This window comes from Cricetulus griseus, chromosome 3 (assembly GCF_003668045.3).
Source record: "Cricetulus griseus strain 17A/GY chromosome 3, alternate assembly CriGri-PICRH-1.0, whole genome shotgun sequence".
Taxonomy (NCBI): domain Eukaryota; kingdom Metazoa; phylum Chordata; class Mammalia; order Rodentia; family Cricetidae; genus Cricetulus; species Cricetulus griseus.
Genome location: NC_048596.1, coordinates 203,781,544 through 203,806,491, shown reverse-complemented (window position 1 = coordinate 203,806,491; position 24,948 = coordinate 203,781,544). Strand labels below are relative to the sequence as shown.

At 42.1% G+C, this 24,948-nt stretch overlaps 1 protein-coding gene and 1 non-coding gene across 3 annotated transcripts; both read left to right on the top strand.

Moving 5' to 3' along the window:
- Rbm34 (RNA binding motif protein 34) lies at nucleotides 1-24,948 on the top strand. Of its 2 annotated transcripts, XM_035442765.1 has the most exons (12): nucleotides 1-19; nucleotides 4,023-4,248; nucleotides 4,329-4,500; nucleotides 5,028-5,164; nucleotides 7,392-7,623; nucleotides 9,610-9,669; nucleotides 13,805-13,848; nucleotides 19,130-19,213; nucleotides 19,352-19,415; nucleotides 21,227-21,266; nucleotides 21,919-22,037; nucleotides 23,187-24,948. In XM_035442765.1, the coding sequence occupies exons 2-12, from the start codon at nucleotides 4,199-4,201 to the stop codon at nucleotides 23,460-23,462; spliced, it is 1,278 nt and encodes a 425-aa protein (XP_035298656.1). In that variant the 5' UTR covers nucleotides 1-19; nucleotides 4,023-4,198; the 3' UTR covers nucleotides 23,463-24,948. The 2 variants fall into 2 exon arrangements, with proteins under 2 accessions (XP_035298656.1, XP_027260589.1); XM_027404788.2 differs by lacking the exon at nucleotides 1-19 and having other exon boundaries at nucleotides 2,562-4,248.
- On the top strand, nucleotides 11,518-11,649 carry LOC113831413. The gene has a single exon (XR_003483222.1). It is a non-coding gene; the product is annotated as a small nucleolar RNA SNORA72 (small nucleolar RNA).

Here is a 24,948-nt window from a genome sequence, read left to right as displayed (position 1 = left end):
ACAGCCATCTAGGTAATGGGTAAGCCTCTTTCATTTTAATTGATATGTAAGCCATTCAGATTATACTTCCTGCTATAATTTATCTTTCTCAGATCTCTGGTTGTGTGGATGGATAACTAGAGCTTCATTACTTTGGCAGCAGATGCCTGGTCAATGTGTTTCACATTTAAAAACTGGCCTTACTTTTCTAGAGCTATGAGGTCACCTGATAAACAAGTCAAATGCACAGACCACTCCATATTAAAGGATAAACAGGTTTCAGATGTAACTTTTAACATTTAAGGAACTTGCTTTGCAAATATTGAAGCAGGGCGTGGTGGCACCTTTAATCTCAGCACTTGGGAGGCAGAGGCAGGCAGATCTCTGTGAGTTTGAGGTTAGCCTGGTCTACAAAGTGAGTTCCAGGACTCTGTTACACAGAGAAACAGTCAGAACCCCCCCCAAAAAAACAAAAACAAACAAACAAAAACCAAAACAATGGTATTGTAAGCTCCAAAGAGGGGGGAAAAAGGACTTGGATCCACCTCTCACAGGACAGATGGACTCCAGTTAAGTACTCCTGTCAGTCAACAGCCTAGGCTTCCCTACCTATTGTCTATTACTGTGGTGGGGGTTTGGGGGGAGTGGAGTTCCAAATATAAACGTTTCCTTTAAGTTCTTTTACTTTAACTTCTGTCCCTAGTGTGTATCTGTCTTGGCAGAGTTTCACTAAGCTGATAGACACCATCCAGAATTCAACTGTGGACTACAAACTGCTCCAATGACCCAAATCACTATGGCCTATAAAACTGGAAAGCCCTGGACTTGCTAAAAGCTGATGTAGACCAGTCTACTTGATTTAATTGCTCCCTGTCTCTTCAGCTGGGCCAGCAAACCAGATGCTTCTGATGAATACCCCATTGCCCAAATCCCCTCTGGTCTTTGGCTAACATTCCAACCTTGCTGTCATCCTAATTTCATCAGGAGGTAGTTACAGAGGAAAATATATCACCCCTTGTCTTCAACAAAGGGCTTGAATATTAGGTCTAAGGAAATTCACTGGCAAAGGGGACAAAATGGCTACCTATAGGTATACCAAGATTATATGGCCTTAAAATATTTGTTCTATTTATGCCAACCAAACAGGTACAATTTATAAATGAGCAATGCATCTTTTGATGCATTACAAATTTTGTTCCCTCTCCCTGCCTCAGATAAAGAATGCTTAGACCCAATCAAGGGTTTGCCAGGGACACATAAGACATGAAGAACCAGTCTGTCTCCATCTTAGGCTAAAAAAGCCATTTTATAGCAAAGACAAACTAGGTTCATTCCTGTTTATAATTAAGCCTCTGTCTCTCAAAGCTTGGGCTATATCACACCTGTAACTTTTTTTTATATGTAGTTTCCCAAGACAGGGTTTCTCTGTGTAGCCTTGGCTATTCCAGACTTTCATTCTTTAGACCAGGTTGGCTTTAAACTCACAGAGATTCCCCCTGTCTTTGCCTCCCAAATGCTGGGATTAAAGGAGTGTGCCACCACTGCCTGGCTCTTTCCTGTCTTCTTAAAAACTTTTTTGCTTGTTGGTTGGTTGGTTGATTTGTTTTTGGAGATAAGAGTTTCTCTGTGTAACAGCCCTGGCTGTTCTGGAACTCTTTGTAGACCAGGATGGCCTTGCATTCATAGAAATCCACCTGCCTCTGCCTCCCAAGTACTGGGATTAAAGGTGTGCACCACTTCCGGTCAAAATTAGAATTTATCTTTTAAATTTTTGTGTTACATTTTTATTTAGTGTGTGTATATATGTGTGTCATGGCACAAAAGTAGAGGCCAGAGGACAACATGCAGGACTCAATTCTCCCCTTCTGTTATGTGGCTCTCAGGGATTGAACTTACATCATCAGGCTTGGTGGCAGGAACCTTTACCCACTGAACCATCTTTCTGGACTTAACAAAATCCACAAAGGGCTGAGCTCCTGAAGTACAGTGGAAATGAGGGAGGAGCAAAAATATGAACAAAGGAGTCAAGACCATGATGGGGAAACCCACAGAATCAGCTGACCTAAGCTAGTGAAAGATCACTGACTCTGGTCTGACAACTCAGGAACCTGTATAAGAGTGAACTAGGCAGGGCATTAGTGGCACACGCCTTTAATCCCAGCACTGGGGAGGCAGAGGCAGGCGTATCTCTGTGAGTTCTAGACCAGCCTGGTCTACAAGAGCTAGTTCCAGGACAGCCTCCAAAGCCATAGAGAAACCCTGTCTCCAAAAACCAAAAAATAAAATAAAAAAGACTGAACTGGACTCCCTGAACACAGGTGACAATGGTGCAGCTTGGGCAATATATGAGGCCACTGGCAATAGGTCCAAGATCTAACTCTAATGCACAAACTGACTTTGTGGAGCCCATTCTATATGGAGAGATACCTTGCTCAGCCTAGACACAGAGGTGTGGGGGGGTGGGGAGGTGCCTTGGTCCTGCCTCAACAGACTTAGTAGACTTCCTAGGGGAGGCCTTACCTTACTGAGGAGCAGATGGGAGCTAGAGTGGGGGAAGCAGGAGGAGAGGAGGGAGGGGAACTGGGATTGGAATGTAAATAATCTTTTAAAAATGATTTTTTAAATTATTTATTAATTTTTGAGACAGAGTCTCTCCATCAGGCCTAGGCTGTGATGGAATTTTTTCTGCTGGGATAGACTGGCTTCAAACTCACACAGAGTTCTGCCTTTCAAGTGCTAGGATAAAGATGTGTACCACTCTACGTCCAACTTAAAGATTTAATATTCACGTGTGTTTCTGCATATGTTGTGGGTGTCCTCTGAGGCTGGAAAATGTCAGTTCCTCTGAAGCTAGAGTTATAGGCAATTGTGAACTCTAGGTATCAAACCCAGGACAAGTCTCAGTATTTCTCATCCTGTCCCCTACTCTAAACTGTCCCATTCAGGGAGGGACTGGACTTCCCTTCTCCCAGCCTGATCCGTATATAATGCAGCTATTTTGGCTATCCAGTCTCTCGGTCTGGGACACCTTTCATGGTCATTAATTGCCTATAGCTCCTAAATATCAATTTCTGTAAGTCAGAAAGTGGCCTTGGCCGGGCGTTGGTGGCGGACACCTTTAATCCCAGCACTTGGGAGGCAGAGGCAGGCGGATCTCTGTTAGTTCGAGGCCAGTCTGGTCTCCAGAGGGAGTGCCAGGATAGGCTCCAAAGCTACACAGAGAAACCCTGTCTTGGAAAAAAAGTACCTTGAAGGAGGGACACCGATTTTCAAGTGGAAAGAAGTTAGGGAGTAGGAGACCTAAAGGGAAGGCTAATGGTGAATGTTTGCATGTTAGTGAACAGTTTGAGATAGGGTCTGACTGTAGTTCATAGTGGCTTGGCCTATGTAGCCCAGACTGGCCTCAAACTCATGGCCATCCTCTGGCCTAAGGCCCAGAGCACAGGAATTATAAGTATGAGCCACCATAGAAGTTTCGAAGTATCAAGTATTGAAAGAAAGGCAGGGCAGCTTTGAACGGGAAGCACACATGGATGTGACCGGTTAGAGCTTTGGCTCCAACAGTTTGTTTTTGCCTACTTTGAAATGTCAAACTTCAGGAAAGGCGTAAAGACCCCTTTCCCTGTCAGAGCACTGTTTCCCTTTCACATCGACTCCCAGACTGCAAACAACACACCCCTGCAGCACCATTTCTTGAAAATCATCTTCCTCAATGAACCGTGGAGCCCAAACAAACACCTCACCCTAAACCCGGTGTTTTTTGTTTTGTTTGAGACAAGGTCTCACTGTGTAGCCAAAGCTATCCTGGAGTTGGTTAGTTTAGGCTGACCTGGCTAATCCGGCTGCCCAAACTCTGGGATTAAAGACATGAGCCATCATGCTCGGCTGAGCCTCATCCCACTTGATGCCTCAGTTACTCGTTAGACTTGTCGCACTCCCAAGCCTAGATTTCCCTGACAAGCCGGTGTAACAGGACGAACTCCCCTCCAAAACCCTGAGAGCCTCAGATCCCTAGCATTAAACCGAGTAGGGTTCCGTTGCAGTCGCGGATCGTTCAGAGAGGAAGGGGCGTGGTCCTGAGCGGAAGAGCAAGGCCACAGAATGGAAGTAGTCGGAACCCAGAGGCTGCCGGAACCCGGAACCAGTGAGAACGTGGGACTAACCGGAGCCCGGAAGTGCGGACTAACACTGCGGCTGTTCCGGAAGCTCGCGTCTAAGCATGGCTTTGGGAGGAAAGGAACCCAAAAGAAAGAAGGGCCAGGAGCGGAGGTGAGTGGTGCGCGGTGTTGGTGAAGGTGCAGGGTGGCGAGTGGCTTGCGGCGTGGCTGAGAATGTGCCTGTGTTTGCAGACAGAGCCCCGAAGATGGCGTGGGGAATGCGGCCTCCGAATACTTGGTGGGACAGGTTGCCGACAGCCTGCGGGGCGGCCAGCGCCCTCCTGGAGGCGGGACGGGGCGACTGGCCGCTCTCTTCAGCACCGCGGAGCCACGCGCCCCACCTGTGTTTGTGCCTGTGCCCCAGGTGAGTCGCCGGGCTGCGTTTTGAATATCTTTTTAGAACTAGGTTTAGAGGGCAATTCGCCTGACAGCAGTAGCTGTCAGAGCCCAGAGCTGGGCGAGCACTTCACCGTCAGCCCTATTTATTGATTGGCAGGGTCGCTTGTAGCCTATTTAGGCCTCAAATTCTGTAAAGTACCCGAGGATGATCTTAAGCTCCGGATCCTCTTTCAGCTTCGTGAGTGCCGAGATTACAAGGCTGCTCCATCGTATCTGAGACAGGGTCCCACTAGTTGCCCAGGCCGATTCTTAGCACACACTGTAGCCCAGATGCCATACTCCTGCCTCAGCTTTCCACTGAAGAGCTGGTATCACAGGGGTGCATGACCGAGCCCATCAAATGTGGTTTCATGACTACTGTCAAGAATCCTCTGCTTCTCTCTATAACCAGTGAGGGAGAAGTATCAGTTTAGAAAGACACCACAGTAGAGTTTGACATATCAGGTATGACTTTAAACTGATATATCAAAACATCCTTTAAACTTTTGAAAGGAAACATCTAAAAAAAGAAAACATGATGATGAAGAAGAAGAAAGTACATCCCAGATTAAAAAGCCAGCTTTGCAAACACCTGCAAAAAAAGTGAAAGCGAAGAAACTCTCTGATGCAGACAAGAGACTGGCAAACAGGTTGGTGAAATTCTTCTTTTTACTGTGTTAAATATATCAGCCTATTCTAGGCTATATAGTGAGTTTGAGGCAGGCCTAGGCTGTATGAGACCAGACCCTTTTTTACAGCAAAACAAAAACAAAAAAAAGCAAAATAAGAATGCCTCAAACTGAAATCCTCCTGCATTAATGATACTTCACTTCTAGTTTGTTGCCTAAGCCAGTGCTCTCCCCTTTCCATGCAGAGCTCCTAGTTAATAAGCCTGGAAGCTCTTTTATTATTATTATTATTTTAATGAAAAGAGCAGTCTTACTATGTTTCTGTAAGCCAATCTGTTATATCTGAGCTTAAGATCCTCTTTCCTTAGCTTCTTGAGTCGTTGAGATAGACTGTTCTTTACTTCTCTTTACTCTTTAATTTTCTTTAGTCTGTCTTCTTTCCATCTCCATCCTTGCTCTGGCTGGCCTGATTTTTCTTGTGCTGTCATGACACTATCTTTTCTGTTTGCTCCTAAACACATTGCTTAGGAGCATGATTGACTTGGGCCTGCCTGTCTGTATGTGTTCCTGTCTGCTTTCCTTCCCTCCCTCCCTTTCTGTAGTGCTGGATATTGAACAAACAAAAACACATGCTAGGCAAAGTGCTTTGCTGAACTGTGTCCGTGGACTCAAATTAATTTTTGAAGTATAGCCCTACTATGTAGCTGAGGCCACTTCCAGTGCCCAGGTATGTATCACTCTGTCCAAGTGATCTTTTTGGGTAGTTAGTCATTGGTAGTTTCCTGTCTTCTAAAGGATAAAGTCAAGTGGTTTTGCATAACATGTTATTCTCACATCGACTGTCAGGTCCTGCCGACCTGTCTGGTCTGTACCTGAGAGGGAGAGTATGGATTGAGGAAAGAAACAGACTAGAGGCAGAAGGTAAAGTCATGAGGACATCCAGTGAATATTGGGATCTGCCTTAAGTTTGTTGCTCAAAATTCTTATATACCTCAACCAAAAGGGGGGGAAAGGAAAAAGACTACCATGGTACAAGGAACAAACAAATGTAATTACTTCCTTATTTCTCAAAACATCTAATAACCACACTTTAGATCAAAACTCTTGTTATCTGGCCTTGAGGATTAAGACATCTAGTTAACTACAAGTTAAATCAAATATTCTATTATCTATGTAAGACATCCAGTGGCCACACTGTAAGCCAAACATCTTTAAGTAGCCATACCTTAGACCTTTAGGTCTTAGGCCTTTAACTTGAAAGAGCATGGATAGGTTTGAACTCTCTGGCCTTAAGTCAAGTTGAAACAGAGTCACTTCTATGGGCCCCTTCATACCTTTTTTCTTGCCAGATGCATTAGACATTGAAGTGAACAGAATGCTAGACTTGGGCTCTTGATGGAACTTTTGATCTGATGGATATAAATGTAATAACAGTGATTATATTTATTAAAGACTATGGCAAAAACTTAGAAGCCTTTCTTGGTCTTCTGTTTCTCTTATGGTTCTATACCAGGTATTCTAGCTGTTGTCATGTGGCCATTGCCTGCTCCTTCATTACACTGCTAAAAAGCATTAAGTAGCACACTGGGAACTCAGCAGGTGTCCACTGGGAGCAAGGCATTGCATGGCTCCTGCTACCCATTCTTTCCTCTCACCTTAAGATCCCTCTTGCCAGTGTGACATCAGACCTTAGTGTCTTCGTGCACTGGTACCATCTGTTGTATTTACCATTTCAGAGCTTACTTTAGCATGCAGTCCTTCATCTGGAAAGTAATCTTAAAAGCAGGGACTCTGGTTTTCTCAGTGTACCAGATCCTGTTCTCAAGAGTGTTTGGTGGGCATATCAACCTTTCCAGATTCCTAGAGAATGTTGCAATCTCTCGGTCCTGGGGCAGAGAATGATAATAAATTAGGCATCAGCAGAATGTAAACTGAACCTCCAAGAGCTTTAAGTGGGCTGTCTTTTCTTTAGAATTTCTGTGCTACTGATGTTACAGACGGTATGTCTTCAAATATTGGACTTTTCTTAAATTCTTGAATTACAGAATTTGTTTTCTAAGGTATCAATCACCTTTTTAAAGATAATGCTGCTTTGACACTTGTAGATTTATGAGTGCTAAGCTTTATTTTGGGAAGCAGAAGCCAGCAGGAGGTGTTTGTACTGAGGAGGCAGGACTGGCTTTGACAAGTGCTGGTTTTCTTTGTTGTTTTGTTTTTGACTCTTTTCTTTGAATGTTTTTAAAAACAGGGAAAGTGCTCTAGCAAATGCTGATCTAGAGGAAGAGATTCATCAGGAGCAGGGGCAGGAAAGGAGAAAGTCTCAGTCTCATGGTAAAGCAGCAGGTGGAAAGGCACTTGGTGTTGCCCTCAGCCTCGATGGGGACCAAAGAACAAAAATCCCACCCAACCCTGAAGAAGAGCGGTTGAAAAATGAGAGGACTGTGTTTGTTGGCAATTTGCCTGTCACATGTAATAAGAAGGTGAGTGGGAGGGGTAGTATAAACCTGGAGACGTTATTGACTAAAATAACTTTTTTATTGAGTTAATAGTTGATAACTCATTGCAGTAGCTTCATTGTGCTTCCTAATCACCACACCTTAGGTGGGTTCTGGTGCCAATATCTCCTTGATTCTGTAGTCACAGTTTTAATGCAGGCTGTGTGTTTGTTTGTTGAGTGGTGCTGGGGCTTGGCTCTCAACCCTATTTCAGGCTTCTGCCGTTTGAAATGACAGTGGCTTTTTCTGGCTTTTTTCTCTTTAGCTTCCTTCCTGTTAATGCCACTAGAATGTATATTTCTCTCTCTTCTTCAGTGTTCTATCTGGAACACATGAGAAGGTGCCTAACACATAGCATGGGCTCAATGAATGTTTGCTGTGTGGAAAAATGAGCACTTAGGTGCCTTTCATTCTGCAGCGTTCACTGAAGCCATACCTTTTGCCTTCTATGTACATGTGGTTGGTAGTCACTACATGAACAATGTTTAGGCCCAGGTCCTGCTCATCTTTGGAAGGATAGGTTTATATTCTCCTTCCTTAAAAACAAAGCAACCTTATTTTGTCCCCTAGTGTTTGATTTGTAAAGATATCATGTACTATCCTTTAAAAAAAAGTCTTCTTTTTAGGTTTGTTTAATGTGTATGAATATTTTGCCTTTGTTTATGTATGTGTGCTACATATATGTCTGGTGCCTGTGGAGGTCAGAAGAAGGCATCAGATCCCCTGGAAGTGGAGTAACAGATGATTGTGAGCTACCATTTGGGTGTTGGGAACCACACCCAGGTCCTTTGCAAGAGTAACAAGTGTTCTTAGCCACTGAGTTACTTCTCTAGTCCTCCCTTTTTTTTTTTTTTTTTTTTTTTTTTTTTTTTTTTTTTTTGAGACAAGATCTCCTTACATCTTTACTCTTGCCTCTAACTCATGGCAGTCCTTCTGCCGCTACCTCCCAAGTACTAGGATGAGATACCATGTCCAGGTGTTTTTTTGTCAGTTTGGTATGGATCTCCCTATGAATCGCCCTATGTATCCTAGGCTCGCCTTTAGCTCTCAATCACCCTGCCTCAGCCTCCTGTATACATTTTGCTGTTGGTTATGGTCTTCCTTTTAGGTCATAAGAGCTTAGAGGAGAAGAATGTGCTATTATGGTGCTTTGCAAAAATATTCATACAGTAAATAGCTTTTTTTTTTTAAATATAGATTTGTTTATTATGTTTATAGTGTCATGTCTGCATGTATATCTGCAGACCATAAGAGGGCACCAGATCTCATTACAGATGGTTGTGAGCCACCATGTGGTTGCTGGGAATTGAACTCAGAACTTCTGGAAGAGCAGTCAGTGCTTTTAACAACTCTGAGCCATCTCTCCAGCACCAGTAAGTAGCTTTTTTTTTTTTAACTAGAATTAGTTGCAGAAATTATTGTCCTACCCCTCAAAAATGTATGTTCTTCACATCTTGAAATAGTCAAAGACTAATGCCCCAAAATGATTGACTAGGATTCTCCTTACTGTTGTGTCTGAGTAAAACACGTGGAGAATTTCCCTATGGGACAGCATCATTAAAAGGCATGATACAAGTCTAACCTCAATTTAAGTGTCTTACAGATTATAAGCATTGAAACACTAGCATGCAGGTCATGAACGAATGCTAATGTGAACCTGAACCTTGTGTTTTTCTTCTTCCGAAGTAAAAATCTTCCTGTCTATCCAACTGAATAGTCACCACCCCCCCCCCCTTTTTTTTTTTCCATGCTCTTTGGTTTTTAGACACTGGATGTAAGCACTAATCTTCTTGTCTCCACTTCATGTTCTAGTGTTGGGATATAGGGTAACAGGTGTATGCTACTACAGTTGGTTCTGGAATGTTCTTAAAGTATAGCAGTGAAGGGTGCTTAGACCATTCCCATTATTCCTTTTGTAACACAGATTTTCAGGGTATTAACTAACATGTATGTGTATATTGTTTATTTTAGAAGCTGAAGTCACTTTTTAAAGAGTATGGACAGATAGAATCTGTACGATTTCGTTCTGTGGTAAGTGTCCTCTCCCCCTGAAAAGTGGATGTCACTGTGCTTTATCTGTAAATCAAACCTGCTGGCCTCTTGGTGTCTAGTATCCATCCACTGCTGAGTCTGCACTTGGCAGGCTTGGTAGGTAACTGCATGAGTAAGGTGACATCTGTCACCAAGGCTAGCCCTGGGGTTTGGTGGGCAGTCAGATGATTGTATCTGCTGTCAGTAGAGTAGGCAGAAAGGTTGCTGCTCACCAAGCAGCGTCTCTTAAATTCCAGGCAGCCTGACTTGAGTTGTGTAGGCAGAATTTTTTGTCTGGACTGCCATCCTCAATAACCACAGTGATACTTATTAATTATAAATGCTCAGCCAGTAGCTTAGGCTTATTACTAGCTTTTACAACTTAAATTAACCCATATTTCTTATCTATGCTCTGCCACGTGGCGATACCTTTTTTCAGCATGGCAAGTTCATCTTGCTTTTCTCTGGGTCTCCTGGTCACTCCCTTGAATCCACCCTTCTTCCCAGCTGTTAGTATTCAGGCATCTTGTTCACTGTGCTCCCTTTTAAAAGAGCCCTGCCCACCTCCCATCCTTCTCTCTTTTTTTCTCTCCCTCTGTCTGTTCCCCTCTCCCTCTGCTTCTCCCTCTTTCTTTTCTCCTCTCTCTGCTGCTCCTGTCTCCGGAGGCCAGTCTCCCCACTTCCCTTTCCCCTTTTTATGATCCCTTTCCCTAATAACACCCCACCCCCAACTCACTTGAATCCTGTTGCATGGTGTTTCTCTCACCGCTTTTCTTAAATTACAACACCAGCATCCTCTCAATTTGGCTCTCCTGACTAACCTCTTTCTGCTTGTCTATTGGCCAGTCAGTTCTTTACTAATACAATCAGAAGATGTCTTGGCAAAAAGATTATTCCATAACAGTGTGGTGGGCAGGAGATGAGTGTGACTGTTGCAGGCATTGCTTAGGCACTTGTAGAAGTGATTGGTATCTACTTTAACCCTCAACCAGTTATGCTAATGTTCCCAGAGGATGAAACACACAGTAAAGTCTTATGTTTCTGCTCGTTTTGAGACAGTCTTACTACATGGCCCCTACTGTCCTGGAACTCACTAAAAAGACTAGGCTGGTCTAGAATTCACAGAAATCCACCAGCTTTTGCCTCCTGAGTGCTGGAATTAGTGGTGTGCATCATCACACCCAGTAGTGTGTTTTTGAACATTATTTTCAGTGTAATTAGCATGTACAGGTAGTGCTTACCTTGTTTCTAATTGCTCTTACATGATTCTCTAAGGGCTTCTCAGGGAATGCTTGCCTAGCATTTGTAGTTTCTCAGTCTCCACACCATTAAGGTGTGGGCTGGATGGTTTTGTTGCTGCTGCCTTGTGTGTTCTGGGATGTCCTGCCTCATCCCTGGGATTACCTACTAACTGCAGTCTTTCCCCACCCAACAAAGGCATCCCTGAAGGTTGCTAAAGTGTCCCATGAAAAAAACTACTGCTTCTTTAAAAGTAAACATTTTCACCCGGTGGTGGTAGTGCATACCTTTAATCCAGCGTTCGAGAGGCAGTGGTAGGCAGATCTCTCTGAGTTCAAGGCCAGCCTGATCTGCAGATTGAGTTCCAGGGCAGTTAAAGCTACACAGAGAAATTTTGTCTTGGAAAAAAACAGAAAAAAATGTAGACATTTTCTAAGATTTTGACAGTCCTCATCATTTTGGTTGATGTGTTCCTCTCCCCACTATTACCACCTGTTTTATCTTCTCTCTGAGCTCCATTTTCCAATATGAAGCTCTTACCTGACCCACTAACTAATTACAGGATGCCTGTGTTTACCCCCTGTAACACGAATTAATAAATGACCCAGACTTTGAATATTCTCGATGTTCTGATTCATTGATAATCAGGGCAGGCTAGACATTCGCTATAGTAAGACCATGCGTGTGTCCCCAGATCTAGTTCTTTTCCTAGGTCTGGTTTTCTAAATGCTGGTGAAACGACCGGAAAAACAAAAATGAAAAATAAAATGACCCAGAGACTAATATTTGGGTTCAAACTTCAAGCTGAATATCAGAAAAGCAAAGCCACTTCTATAGCTGAGGCTGACTTTGCTTTTCTGACTCTTTAGTCAAGCTTTAATAAATCATAAATAATATATCATTACAACCTCCTGCAAGATGTGACATTACCTTTAACTCCTTTGGACCACCTGGCCTATTACTTGCTCTGCTTGCTTTTCACATGGGTATAGATGGAGTTTTCCTATCTTGGAAGCTCTTTCCAAATTATCTCACAGAGATTTAGTATTACTTATAAATGCTCAGCCAATAGCTCAGGCTTGTTACTAGCTAACTCTTACATTTAAATCAACCCATTCCTATTAATCTATGTATTGCTTGTGGCATTACCTGTCCATTAGCATCTCTTGCTCTCTTGGTGGCTGGCTGGTGGATCTATCCGATTCTTTCTCCCTGTATTTGTTGGATCACTCTGCCTATATGTTTTTGCTTGGCTATTGGCCAATCAGCTTTTATTAGCCAATGAGAGTAATACATATTCATAGTGTAGAAAGGATTGTTCACAGCACATGGGTTTTCCTTAATTGAGTCATTTTTTTTCTTTTCTACTTGGCCTATGTCTATTCGTGGCTTCTTTTTTAAATTTTTATTTTTATTAAGACTCTCTTTTTAAGATTTATTTTTATTTTATGTGTATTTATTAGTCGGTGTTTTGCCTTCAATTATGACTGCCATATGCATGCAGTGCTGTTAGAGGCCAGAAGAGGGCATCAGAGCCCCCGGAACTGACTGGAGTTGTAGGCAGTTGTTAGCTCTCGTTTTTTTGGTGTTAGGAGGCGTGCCTGGGTCCTCTAGAAAAGCACGGAGTGTTCTTTACCGCTGTGCCATCTCTGCAGGCACTTTATTTCCCCTTGTTAGGACAGCTGACTATGCTGTGCTTCCTCCCTTCAGTCTCCTTCCTTTATACAGCACCTCATGGGCTACTGGCATGTGTGGTGGCCCTGTGAGTTCCTCAGCCTCATTTTTCAGTGCAGCACTTACTGTCCTGAACTGAAGCTACTTGTTTTGACCTGTGTGACCCTTCCTGCAGCTGCTTCTTAGTAGCTTTGCTTTTTGCTGTGCTGCTGGTGTAGTGTGCCCTTGGTTCTCCTGGAGTGTTTTCCACAGGACCAAGATCAAGCTCATCCTCAACAACACACTGAGTTCATGGCTAGCCTGGGCTACAAGGATCCTGTCTAAAACAAATAAATAAGACTCCATGAATTTTGGGGCCCACTGGATATATAATCTCTTAGGTGCAAAGAAAATCACATTTCCTTGTTACCAATTTAGATGGGTTTTTTGTTTGTTTGTTTTTCAAGACAGGGTTTCTCTGTGTAGCTTTGGAGCCTATCCTGGCACTCGGTCTATAGGCCAGGCTGGCCTCGAACTCACAGAGATCTGCCTGCCTCTGCCTCCCTAGAGGCATGTGCCAACAATGCCCCACCCAATTTAGATGTTTTAGATTATTAGATTACATGGAATTAAAGTATGGTTTAATTTGTATATGTTGCCTCCCCCATTTACTTTATAAAACTGTTTTGTCATGTGTTTCCTGCCTCTTCGTTATCTTGGAGTCACCCTCCAAGTGAGTCAGAGTTTAACACCCATTTTCTGTACTTGTGCCTGTAGCTGTTGAGTTTGATGTTGTCTGTGGAATTCCTTTTTCTTAATCCTCATGGCATTGCGTCCCCACCCCCCTTTCCCCTCTTCTATTTTGAGATAGGGCTTTCTGTAACCTTGAACTCAAACTTACTGTGTAGCTGAGGGTAACTTTACATTCCTCGTCTTGTCTGGGGTGCTTGGATTATAGGTTTGTAGATGTGTGCCACAACTCTTGACTCGTAAGCATTAGGATAATTGTTTCTGATTCCATTGCCCTGAAGGGTTTTGAGTTACATGTGGTTGGAATATTTGGCTTTAACTAAAATGTAACTTATGTGGCTGGGGTCTAGCAGAGGGAGACCATGTGTTGGCATACATGAAGCCCTGAAATCAGTCTCCATCACTGAAAAAAGAGGAAGATTAAAAATGTTAACCAATTTGAAAAAAAATACTCCAAATTCAAATTTTTAATGTTTTGTTTTCTTTTAAAAAGATGCCAGCAGAGGGAACACTAACGAAAAAGTTGGCCGCAATAAAGTAAGTTTATAGTTAGATTATTTTATTTTTTTATACCATACTAATATTCTGTAAGGTCTACCTTGATTTATTTAAGTTTACTTGTTGATGGCTATAGTGGATTTTTAGTTTAGTTTAGTTTTGTTTTTTTTCAATCTTATGGTCATAAATAACTGGAATGAATGATCTTATATATTGGTAATTTGTATATGTTATGATTTTTCTGTAGGATGAACTTGAAAGCTACTTTGTATTTATAATTTTGACTACTATCCCATAGAGTTAGTCACCTGTTTCTAGTCACACATTTTGTAAAGAGTAGAAGTAATATTTTATAAAAATTGTGGTTTTGGCCTTTTGATCAAGGCCAAAAGTTGAAAGTGGTCTTGGTGGTTCAAGGTGAATGAGCATCCACCTGTATGCAGGCGGCGTTCCTTTGTCTTTTATCTGATTGGTTGCTGGGTTTTGCTCTTTTTTGACATTTGACTTACTGGTTTTTTAATTGTTTGATAGGGGTGAAGTCAGCCAGCCATTTGTGAAAGAAGTTACAAATGTTTGTTTCATTTACTTTGGGGTGGGGGGATCTTACCATGGGAAACCTTATGCTTATGTTTTTGTTTCTTCTTTGCTTAAAAGTGTAATTTACCTTTAGTAAAATTGAACATTTGAGATGTATAACTTTAGGATTTGTTATTTTGGGGGTTGAACTCAGGACTTTGTACATGCTAGGTGACTATCCTGCCAATGAACTACACTGAACCCTGGTTTGTTTGGTTTGGTCTTTTTAAGACAAGGTCTCATTATGTAGCCTTGGCTGGTTGGCTGGCTTTGAACTCATAGAGGTCTGCCTGTCTGTGCCTCCTAAGTGCTGAGACTAAAGGCGTGTACTACCATGCCCATCCAACCCTTACATTTTTGAGCCAGTGTCTTGCTATGTAGCTCAGTAGGGATGGAACTCCTGATTCTTTTGCCTTTGTTTCCGGAGTGCGGAGCATACAGGGGAACACCTCAACATCTGACCATCTTTAAAAGACTGACGTTTGGGCTCTGGTGAAAGCATTGCCACAGTCTTCATCCTGAATGCCTCCTTAGCCCAGTCTCCTTCTGTGCCCTTGCAGTGTGTCGCTCCACCTCTGTCTGTGGGCAGCCAGCTGCTCACCTACTTTCTGAGTGTGCTAGTGTGTTATGTAAGCAGACTCCCCACACTTCATGGATGCTTTGCTTTCTTGTTTCTGGGGATGGGATGTGGGGCCTGGTTTATGCTAAGCACCTCTGAGCACACTCCAGCCCACTATATCTTCTGTTCTGACCTTCATCAACATAGTTTTGAGATCTGTGCTGTTTGCACCAGTGTTCTATTCTTTGTCAATACTGTTTCTTTGTGTGGAAAATTAGCATTGAGTTTGGTTATTCACTAGCCTTCAATATTCAGGTGATTTCAGTTTTTACCTTTCATGCATAAAGGGATAAAACCATTTGTGTGGAGGTTACTTCTCCTGACAAAGTCCCTGCGCCTTATAGTTTTAGCTTCCTAAAAAATAGTCACCCACCACCCCATCTTTTGTTTTGTTTTGTTTTGTTTTTTCAAGATAGGGTTTTTCTGTGTAGCTTTGGAGTCTATCGTGGCACTCGATCTGAAGACCAGGCTGGGCTCGAACTCAGAGATCCACCTGCCTCAGCCTCCTGAGTACTGGGATTAAAGGCGTGCACTACCAAAGCCAGGCTCACCCCATCATTTTTGCATGGTTTTATGTTCTATCGGTGGTAGGTGAGAACAGATGTCCATGTCCTCCCCAACACTAGGTGCTGCCAGTCACTCAGTTGTTAGCCTTTCTAAAGGCTTCTAGCTGTGCTTTTGTATTTTTCTCATAGGTTAAGATGGCAAGCATCTTTTCATGTGTTTTCTGGGTATTTACATCTTTGGTCAAGTATTGTAAAAACTTCACCTGTTTAGTACTGTCATTTTTCTCGTGTTTCTAAGGGAGAGACAGGCAGACAGGGTAGGGTAGAGTTACATATTCTGCATGCAAAAACTTTGGTGTCTTTTAAAGGATCAAAGGATAAGAAATTTCACATCTTATTGAGGATCCAGTATAGAGTGCTGTCATTTGTTAGTGAGCCTGTAGTGTAGTGGCAATGAAGGCACAAAGCTCTGTTGTCCTGGACTAGTCTCAGAGCCAAGCAGGCCCAGGGATCTGTCAAGAAGGTGTGGTCAGCTCCTCCTTGCTGTGGCTCCCAGGCTCTCTTACTTTTATGTTTGTTTATTTATGTGTGTGTATGGGCATGCATGTGCTACAGTTGGCTCTCTACCACCAAATGGGTATTAGAGGATCAAACTGAAGTCATCAACCTTGGTAGCAGATATCTTTACCCACTGAGTCATCTTGTAGGCTAGGCTCAGCCTTGCTTTTTTTGGGTTTTAATGTTCCATACTACCTCGATGACAAGAGGTTCCCCTTTTCTAGCCCTGGGTGGCAGGCTTACTGTCCGTCCCTGAAGTATCTTCTCTTTTTCCTTTATCTGGAGGAGAATCCAGATGGGGCTTGGCCACTCTTCTCTAGCCTGTTGTTTGCATTAGATGTTCTGGGGCTCATGTCCATGCTTCATCTAATGTAGATGCCAGCTTAGATCAGAGTACACCCTGTAAATGGTCCCCTTGCAGCACCAATGACCTCTAGGGTTCTGGCTGAGACTGAACCATGCTGTTATTGTCTCTTTGGAGGGAGGAGCCTGGCCTTAGTGTCCAGGCTGCTTTCCTCCAAAACTCCTGCTCTCTGATGGGTTCCACTAAAGTTGTGATGCTGTGGATTAGCTGCTAAAGGCAGGTGAAAGCTCTTTCTGGCTTCTGTGTTGTAGGGGAAGCAGAGCACGACTTGTCATTAGTGGTTCATATTGCCCCTTAAGTCTGATGTAAGTCCAGCTCTTACCAAGTCCATTGAAGGAGACCCACCTGCTTGCCACTGATACTCATGTGGCAAAGACCTTTTTAGACAGAATAACAAAACCACATAATACCCACGTCAGGTGTGAGGTGAAGTGACGTGTGAAATGTCTAGCTCAGGGGCTGGAGAGATGGCTCGGGGGTTAAGAGCACTGACTGTTCTTCCAGAGGTTCTGAGTTCAATTCCCAGCAACCACATGGTGGCTCACAACCATCTGTAATGTGATCTGGTGCCCTCTTCTGGCATGCACTGTATACATGATAAATAAATAAGTCTTAAAAAAAAAAAAAAGAAAAGAAAAGAAATGTCTAGCTCAGTATTGACAGTATTTTGCATCTAATAAATCATAGCAGTTTTCCTCAGTAGGAAACTGTCCGACTGTACATAGGAAATCATGGAGACTATGGCATTATATGGGGGTCTCAGTGCTGAGACAGGGAGTGGACATGGGCTGCCATCTCTAACCCAGGTGGTATTCTACAATGCAGCATGTCATGCATGCCTGGCACTGTTTAATGCTTAACTTCTTTTTTTTTTTTTTTTCTAGACAGGGTTTCTCTGTGCAGCTTTGGAGCCTATCCTGGCACTCGCTCTGGAGACCAGGCTGGCCTCCAACTCACAGAGATCCACCTGCCTCTGCCTCCCAAGTGCTGGGATTAAAGGAATGTGCTACCAACACCCGGCAATGCTTAACTTCTTAATAATGCTCATTTGTGTGTGGGCCTTTTAATTACTTCAGCATCAGGTTGACATCTTTAGGCAAGGGCCAGTAATCATTACAACATCTATTTTACTGTTTTGTCCAAGATTTATTTATTATTATTTTTTACGTATATGGTTGTTTTGCCTGCATGTATATATGTGTGTGTTTAGTGTCCAAGGAGGTCAGAAAAGGATGTCACATCCTTGGAACTGGAATTACAGATTGTTATGAGCTGCCCTGTGGGTGCTGGGAACTGACCCAGGTCCCCTTCAAGAGCAACAAGTGCTCTTAACCACTGAGCCATCTCTTCAGCCCCAGTCTGTATTACCATTAATATTAGTTACTATTTTCTACAGAATCACATCCATATTATATTATTCTTTTGTAAGTCTTGGGCAGCAGCATTGGCCATAATCATTAAAGGTGAAAAGCTCTCTTAGGGAAATGGCTCAGTCAGTTAAGTGGTTGCCTTGCAAGCATGAGGACCTAAGCTTGATACCTAGATCTCTTGTTAAAAAAAAAAAAAAAAAATCTGGGCATAGTGGTTGGCACACTTGTAATCCCTGTGTGTAGAAGTGAGACAGGTAGACCCCTGGTACCCAGTGGCCAGACACGCTAGCCTGTATGGTGAGACCTAGGCCAATGAGAAACCCTGTCTCAAAAATTTAGGTAGTGCCTAAGATGGCTCAGCAAGGAAAAGTACCTGCTTCCAAGCTCTACCTTGGTTCAATCACTGGAACCCACATATTGGAAGGAAAGGATTAATTCCTGTGAGTTGACCCCTGCTTCACTTGAGTGTGCCTGCCTCCCTTACCTACAACTAAATAAACAAATATTTTAAAAATATACACAAAAATGGTAGATAGTACTTGAGGGATGACAGATGAGGTTGACTCTGGCCTCCACACATACGTGCACATATGTATAAGCACACTCTCACATAAGTGAAGAGCAACTATAACATACATAACACTTACTGTGAACCTGACAAAGGGGCCATGTCTGAGCCAGATCAAACCTTTGGATCCAGTAGCAAGTATACAAGTTACAGAAGACAAACGTGCATGTCAAACTTCTTTCTCACAGCCAGCATATTCAGGCTGTTGGAAATAATGCAGGTCCAACAAAGAGACCGATTGAAGGAGAATGGACAAGTAAAAGTGTAATGTATAGGAGTAGATAGGGCTATAGGGCTATTGTAAGAGGTAAGTGGGGATGGTGATGACCATCAGAATGATGGATGGGCTCCTGGGTGGATAGTGGCTGCCAGTGCTTTGGCTCCTATGTGCTGAATTGTTTGTGAATGTTCAATTTTTAGGTTGTGTGTCTTGCAGTGAAAAAGACCAGTTTTGCTAGTTACAGAGTTGGAGCTAGGATGACATTTCTGATCCTTCTATTGTTCTAGTTGACACATGTGGGTGTCTTGTTCTTACCATTCCCTCACAGTGATGACTCCCAAGAAAGCGTGGGCTTCTTGTTCCTTTTCCTAACTTTATATATCTGTGTTCTTTTTCAAATTACTGAGTCTTTACTTGAAACCGTGGAACTTCCAGTCTGCAAGTCTTATCATGTATTGACTGTAGAAAACAAGATTTTTCTCTTGAGTTTGATGTTAACAAGTTTTACATGATCTTTTTTCCTTCTGTTTTCTGTGTAGACGTAAATTTCATCCTGACCAGAAAAGTATCAACGCATATGTAGTGTTTAAGGATGAGAGTGCTGCTACAAAAGCACTGCAGAGGTAATCCTGCCTGGGGTTGAATGCAGTCTTGTCCTTTGTCCTCCAGAGATGGATTTATTATTTGGCTTCATTACAGCAAATGTTCCATAACTAAGTGCTCATTTTCAACAGCCATTCCCCCTTTGTCTTTATAATTAGAAATGGGGCCCAGATTGAAGAAGGATTTCGTATTCGAGTTGATCTCGCATCTGAAACCACCTCTGTAAGTAGAATGTGATTTGTTTAAGAATTTTAACAAGATAGCTAGATATGGTAGCTCGTGCTTGTAATGCCTGCATTAGGAGGGCGAGACAGAAGTAGTGACAGGCCCAGCTGGGTGACAGTGTGGCACTGTGTTTTTCAAAGAAGTGAAAAAGAAAACAAGACAACAACAAGAAGAGCATAACATGAGTCTCATGGAAAGGTGGAGCCAGTGGTGTGAGCAGGAGGAAAGTGGGAGAAAGAAACCTTTGTTTTTTAGGGACACAATACTGGTGCCCAGAGGGTCATTGGACTCGGGTGAACATTACCTTCACAAACAGGTCACTTTCCATTTGAAGATACTTTTTCATGACTAAATGTTTAGAGAAAGTAAGAGGTCATTGGATCCAGCACCATTTTAACTGACTATAAAGTCAGGAAAGCTGTTATTTGTCTTAGGCTGTTAGCTCATGCCTGTGGCAGTGCTGGGGAGGCAGAGGTAAGAGAATCACACGTTTTGAGCCACACTGGACTGTACAGTGAGACTCTGTTTCAGAAACTAAAAGCAAATTGTTATCTGTTAGAGGTAAGGAACAATCTGAAGACTGTGTGCTTGATATGTGCTGGAGACACATGGGGACAGGTTGTGGCTCTGTTTTATGGTAAATGCTGTCATAAGCACAGCATTTTTTGTGCACTCAGAAGGGTGCACCTGGGGACACACGGACAAGAAAGGACAAGGACAGTTTGCAGGAGAACAGATTTCATAGGAGTCTTAAAATATTTACCTGGGAGGAATATATTTTCAAAGCACAATAGCAGTATCTGTGAAATGAAGGCACTGTGGACAGAAACCTAACTTGTCCAGGGAATGGCAAGAGCTTTGTGTGGTTAATGGGTCTATGGAGGCTAAGAATGCTATTGGGTAGATAGGTTAACAGGCAAACATGAAACCCTGCTTTGCCTCACTTCATGCAAAGTCTGGGTCTTGTCTAAGAGCAGGTTCAACGTTTCAGTGCTAGAGCAATGGGACCAGATTGTGTTGGCAGCTGTGTCTTCAGACAGTGAAGAAGGATTGTAGAGTTAGCCTGTAACAGTGTGCTTCTCTTGGTGTCAGGGTTACTTAGTTGAAAGAGAACAACTGTCAGAGCAAAACCTCTAGCTGGACTGGAGATAAGATACCACAGAGGGTCAACAAACTTTAGTGCTTAGCCATATCTGTTAATAAAATTAACTGCACACAACCACAAGTTTGTTTTTGTGTCTTAAGCAGTTCTTTAGCTATTATAGCAGGATGAGAAGTTGCAATGGAGATCAGATGGCCCTTAGACTCTAGGTGTTTCTCAACCTTCCTAATGCTTCGGCCCTTTAATATAGTTCCTCATGTTGTGGTGACCCCCAACCATAAGATTATTTCATTGCTATTTCATAACTGTAATTTAGCTTCTGTTATGAATTGTAATATAAATACCTGTGTTTTCTGATGGTCTTAGGTGATTCCTGTGAAAGGGTCATTCAACTACCTAAGGGGTCACAACTGACAGGTTGAGAACCATTGCCTTAGAGGCTAAAGTGTTTGCTGATTAGCCTCTTCACAGGTAAAACTTGCAAATAGCAGGCCTTCCCTAAGTACTGCTTATGAGTCCTACTGTGAATGAAGTCTCTCCTCCAGTGCTAGCCCTCACTTAGTATGCAAAAGGAAGATTAGAACAGACATAGGCAGGTATATGATCAAGTCAGGAAGTGGAGGGATATATGTGGTGGGAGTGGGGTGAAGGGTAATTTTCTGTTTTCTAACACTGTCTGGTTTTTATTTATCATTGTTTTTTTCAGAGGGACAAGAGATCAGTATTTGTGGGGAATCTTCCTTACAGTAAGTTTGTTTAAACAAAAGTATAACTGTTGTTATTACATGATAAGGAAGGAGCAGGGCGTAGTTCAGTCGTCAGGGGCTGACCTACCACGAGTACAGTAGCAACAAAAGGAAATTGAGTAATTCTGGTGTGGTGGCTTAGTGCATATCTTTAATCCCAGCTATTTAGGCCAAGGCAGGAGATTGAATAGTGAAGGCCAATTTAGTAGCTGCCTCAGTAAAATGTAGAGAGAGCTAGAGTTGTTGCTCAGGGGGAGAGTATCTCCCTGGCATTTGTGAAGCTATGAGTTCAATTCCCTTACTGCCAGAACCCACACAAACAAAACTTGAATAATTTAATGATTTGCTTATGACCAGCTTTTTGTTTTTTTTCAAGATGGTTTCTCTGTATAACAGCTCTGGCTATCCTGGAACTCACTGTAGACCAGGCTGGCCTCGAACTCACAGAGATCCACCTTCCTTTGCCTCCTGAGTGCTGGGATTAAAGGCATGCGCCACCACCACCCAGCACCTTAATAGCAGCTTTAAGAGGCATGCTGTAAAATGCTGTGTTTTCATGGGGCTTTGCTTAACTCAAAGCATTATCAGACCTCTCCAGCTTTCTAAGGAGAGTCCACATGGTTACCTCATTTGTGCTTGGATTTGTTTGTAGAAGTTGAAGAGGCTGCTTTGGAGGAACACTTTCTGGACTGTGGGAGCATTGTGGCAGTGAGGATCTTGAGAAACCCACAGACAGGAGTCGGCAGAGGGTTTGGCTATGTGCTCTTTGAGGTATGGGAGACTAATGCACTGTTGGTCTTTGAAATGCCTGTCAGGGAGGTTGTCAGCTCTGTCACCTTTCAGATAGTGCTGTTATTTGAATTCCCAGGTTCTGACTTAGGGAAGCTAAATTCATAACCACCACCACTGAGTGTTGTAGCTACATCTGTCCCAAGCAAAACATGTTGTAGTTCCTTGTTTGTGCATGCTAATAGTACTAAGTAGTACCTTAGATGTTGGGTTTCAGAGGCACTAAAACCTCTGAATTTTACCTTCTATAGGATGGAACAAACACTTGACCATTAGAAGGAAATTTTAGCCTCTGTACAAGGTTACTTATATTGAGGTCAGTGACTATTAATCAGTGTTTCCTAATATTCTTAAGCAGTAGAAGACCATGCCTACTACTTGATGGCACTTAGGTTTATTTTCATTATTTTTAATGTGTATATGAGTGTAGGTACCCATGCCAGAGATGTGAGATTCTCCTCTAGCTGGAGTTACAAGTGTGAGCCAGTTGGCATGGGTGCCGGGAAATGAACTCCAAATCTCCTTAAGAGCAGTATATACTCTTAAACTATGGAGTGACACAGCTGTCAAGCACAGAGGCTCTTTGACTCTTGATAGGTATTGCCCGGGAGGTTTTAGAAGAGTCTCATGTGCATGAGGTCTCTGTTGCTCTACTGCACTGATCTTGTTACTCTGTCTAGATGTAACTCGCCTCTTTAAGAAGCTTGTAGAGTTCTATCAACATTCAAAATAATATTAATCATTCTGTGTTGGAATAGGAGTTTGGACTCGTAGAACCTTCTAGGGTCTCTAGTCACACATCTTAGGGATTGTAGGAGAGTTTCCACTTACAATAGAAATTTTACAGAAGGTTGGTCTATGAGCTGTTTTCTGTTTTAATGAAACTGTGAGCATTTGCTGGGGTAGCTTGAGTGCTGCCAGATAGCCTTGAGTGTAACATGAGCAACAGGGGATTCAAGTAGGGATTCTAAAACCATTAGGATTTGACATTTAGGGCACAGAGTAGAAGGCCTTCTGTGTACAAGCTTTAAGATTGACATAGACCATTGAATTCTGACTTTACTGGTCTCATTACATATGGATTTCTGGTCAAAATTAATGTTTCTTTTATTATTATTATTATTATTACAGAATACAGATGCTGTTCATCTTGCTTTGAAGTTAAATAATTCTGAGCTAATGGGAAGAAAACTGAGAGTCATGCGTTCTGTTAATAAAGAAAAACTAAAACAACAAAATTCAAATTCAAGCTTGAAGAACGCCAATAAATCTAAGCAAAAACTCAGTTTTACTTCCAAAGATTCAGGACATTCCAAAAATGCATTTATTGGAGAAAAGGCAGTTCTCATGAAAAAGAAGAAAGGACAAAAGAAGAAAGTAAAAACAAAGAAGCAAAAAAAACAGTAACAATGACCGAAGCTGCCTCCTTCCTTTTTGAGTGAATCTTTGCAATGAATGTCTGGGTTTTTTATGGATTGTATGGAAAATGTGGAGATTTCCACAGTGTTTTTTTGGGTTTTGTTTTTTTTTGTTTTTTGTTTTTTTTTTAATTGTTTTTGTGTTCTTAGAAATGGATTTATAGAAAAATAATAAACCATAATACTGTTTGTGCTTAGAACAGGTGTTTAGATGGTTACTGTGGGAATACTGATTCCAAATGTAGTCATGGTCCCTAAGAAAGACTTGTGAACTGTTATAATATACACCCATTCTTTACCTCTCGTTTTTGTTTCTTATACTTGTAGTAAAAATCTATGTTTCTGTCTTATTCTGTCCATCTAATAATTGCTAACCAGTAAGAATATGAGATGACTTCTAGTATATAGCCAGCAGCTGGAATGGTCATTACTGTCCTTTACAGGTTGTCTGTAAAGCTGGTTTATAGGAAAAATTCTCTCTCAGGAAAATGCAATCCTTAAATTAGTGTCACTCAGACTTTAACGATGAATGACAGGACAGCATACTGTTGTGTCTTCTAGGGGCTTGGCCTGGTTACAGCAAATGACACTGATCTCATTAAGCTGAGGCAGGGTCCAGGATGGAGAGAATTGTGGGGAGGGGTAAGCCAAGGAGGCTGATTTAGGCAGACAGAGTGTATTAAACACATATCCTGTCACGTAGGGAGGCAAGAGGGCAGGATGAGTTTTCACTCATTTAGTTTTGAAATTTCTGTCTTTGGGAAGTCCCATGTGTTTAGAAGGTAGACTTAGAGGCTAGAGAGATGGCTTCTTGGTTAAGAGCATGTACTGCTCTATCAGAGAACCTGAGTTCAATTCCTAGCACAACTGCCTGTAACATAAGCTCCTGGGTCCAACTCTACTAGCCTCCTCAGGTACCTGTACTCATGTATGTAATTACAAACAGACATATACATACAATTAAAAGTGCAGTTCTTAGCAAAGAAAGCTCCATTTCCTGTATCCAAGTCTAGATATTTATGATTTGTTTCTCTTACAGTATTTAGAACCTTTTCAGTTAAATCTCAGCAATATCACTTAAACATTTTTTGCCTAAGTTATATAAAGATGCAACATTAGATTGTGTGTTCATATATAATCTGTGTGCATACGTATGACTCCTGTGAGCAGTTTAAAGCATAGCAGTTAATATAATTTATACATATATGTGTGTATATATATGTATATGTTTAACTATTGTGTGTGCTCCTAATGTGGATGCAGGTGCATGTATACCACAATTCCTCCCCACGTGGAGATCAGAGAACTTTGGAGTTCTCTTTCACAGCATGCACGTTTACTCACTGAGCCATCTCATTGGCCCAGATGTTTTGGAATTTGTCACTATGTAATTGTTGAAATTTCTACTTTCATAAGCAAAGTATGTGTGTATTACTTATTGTTTAAAACATTAAAGAATATTTTATAGAACATTT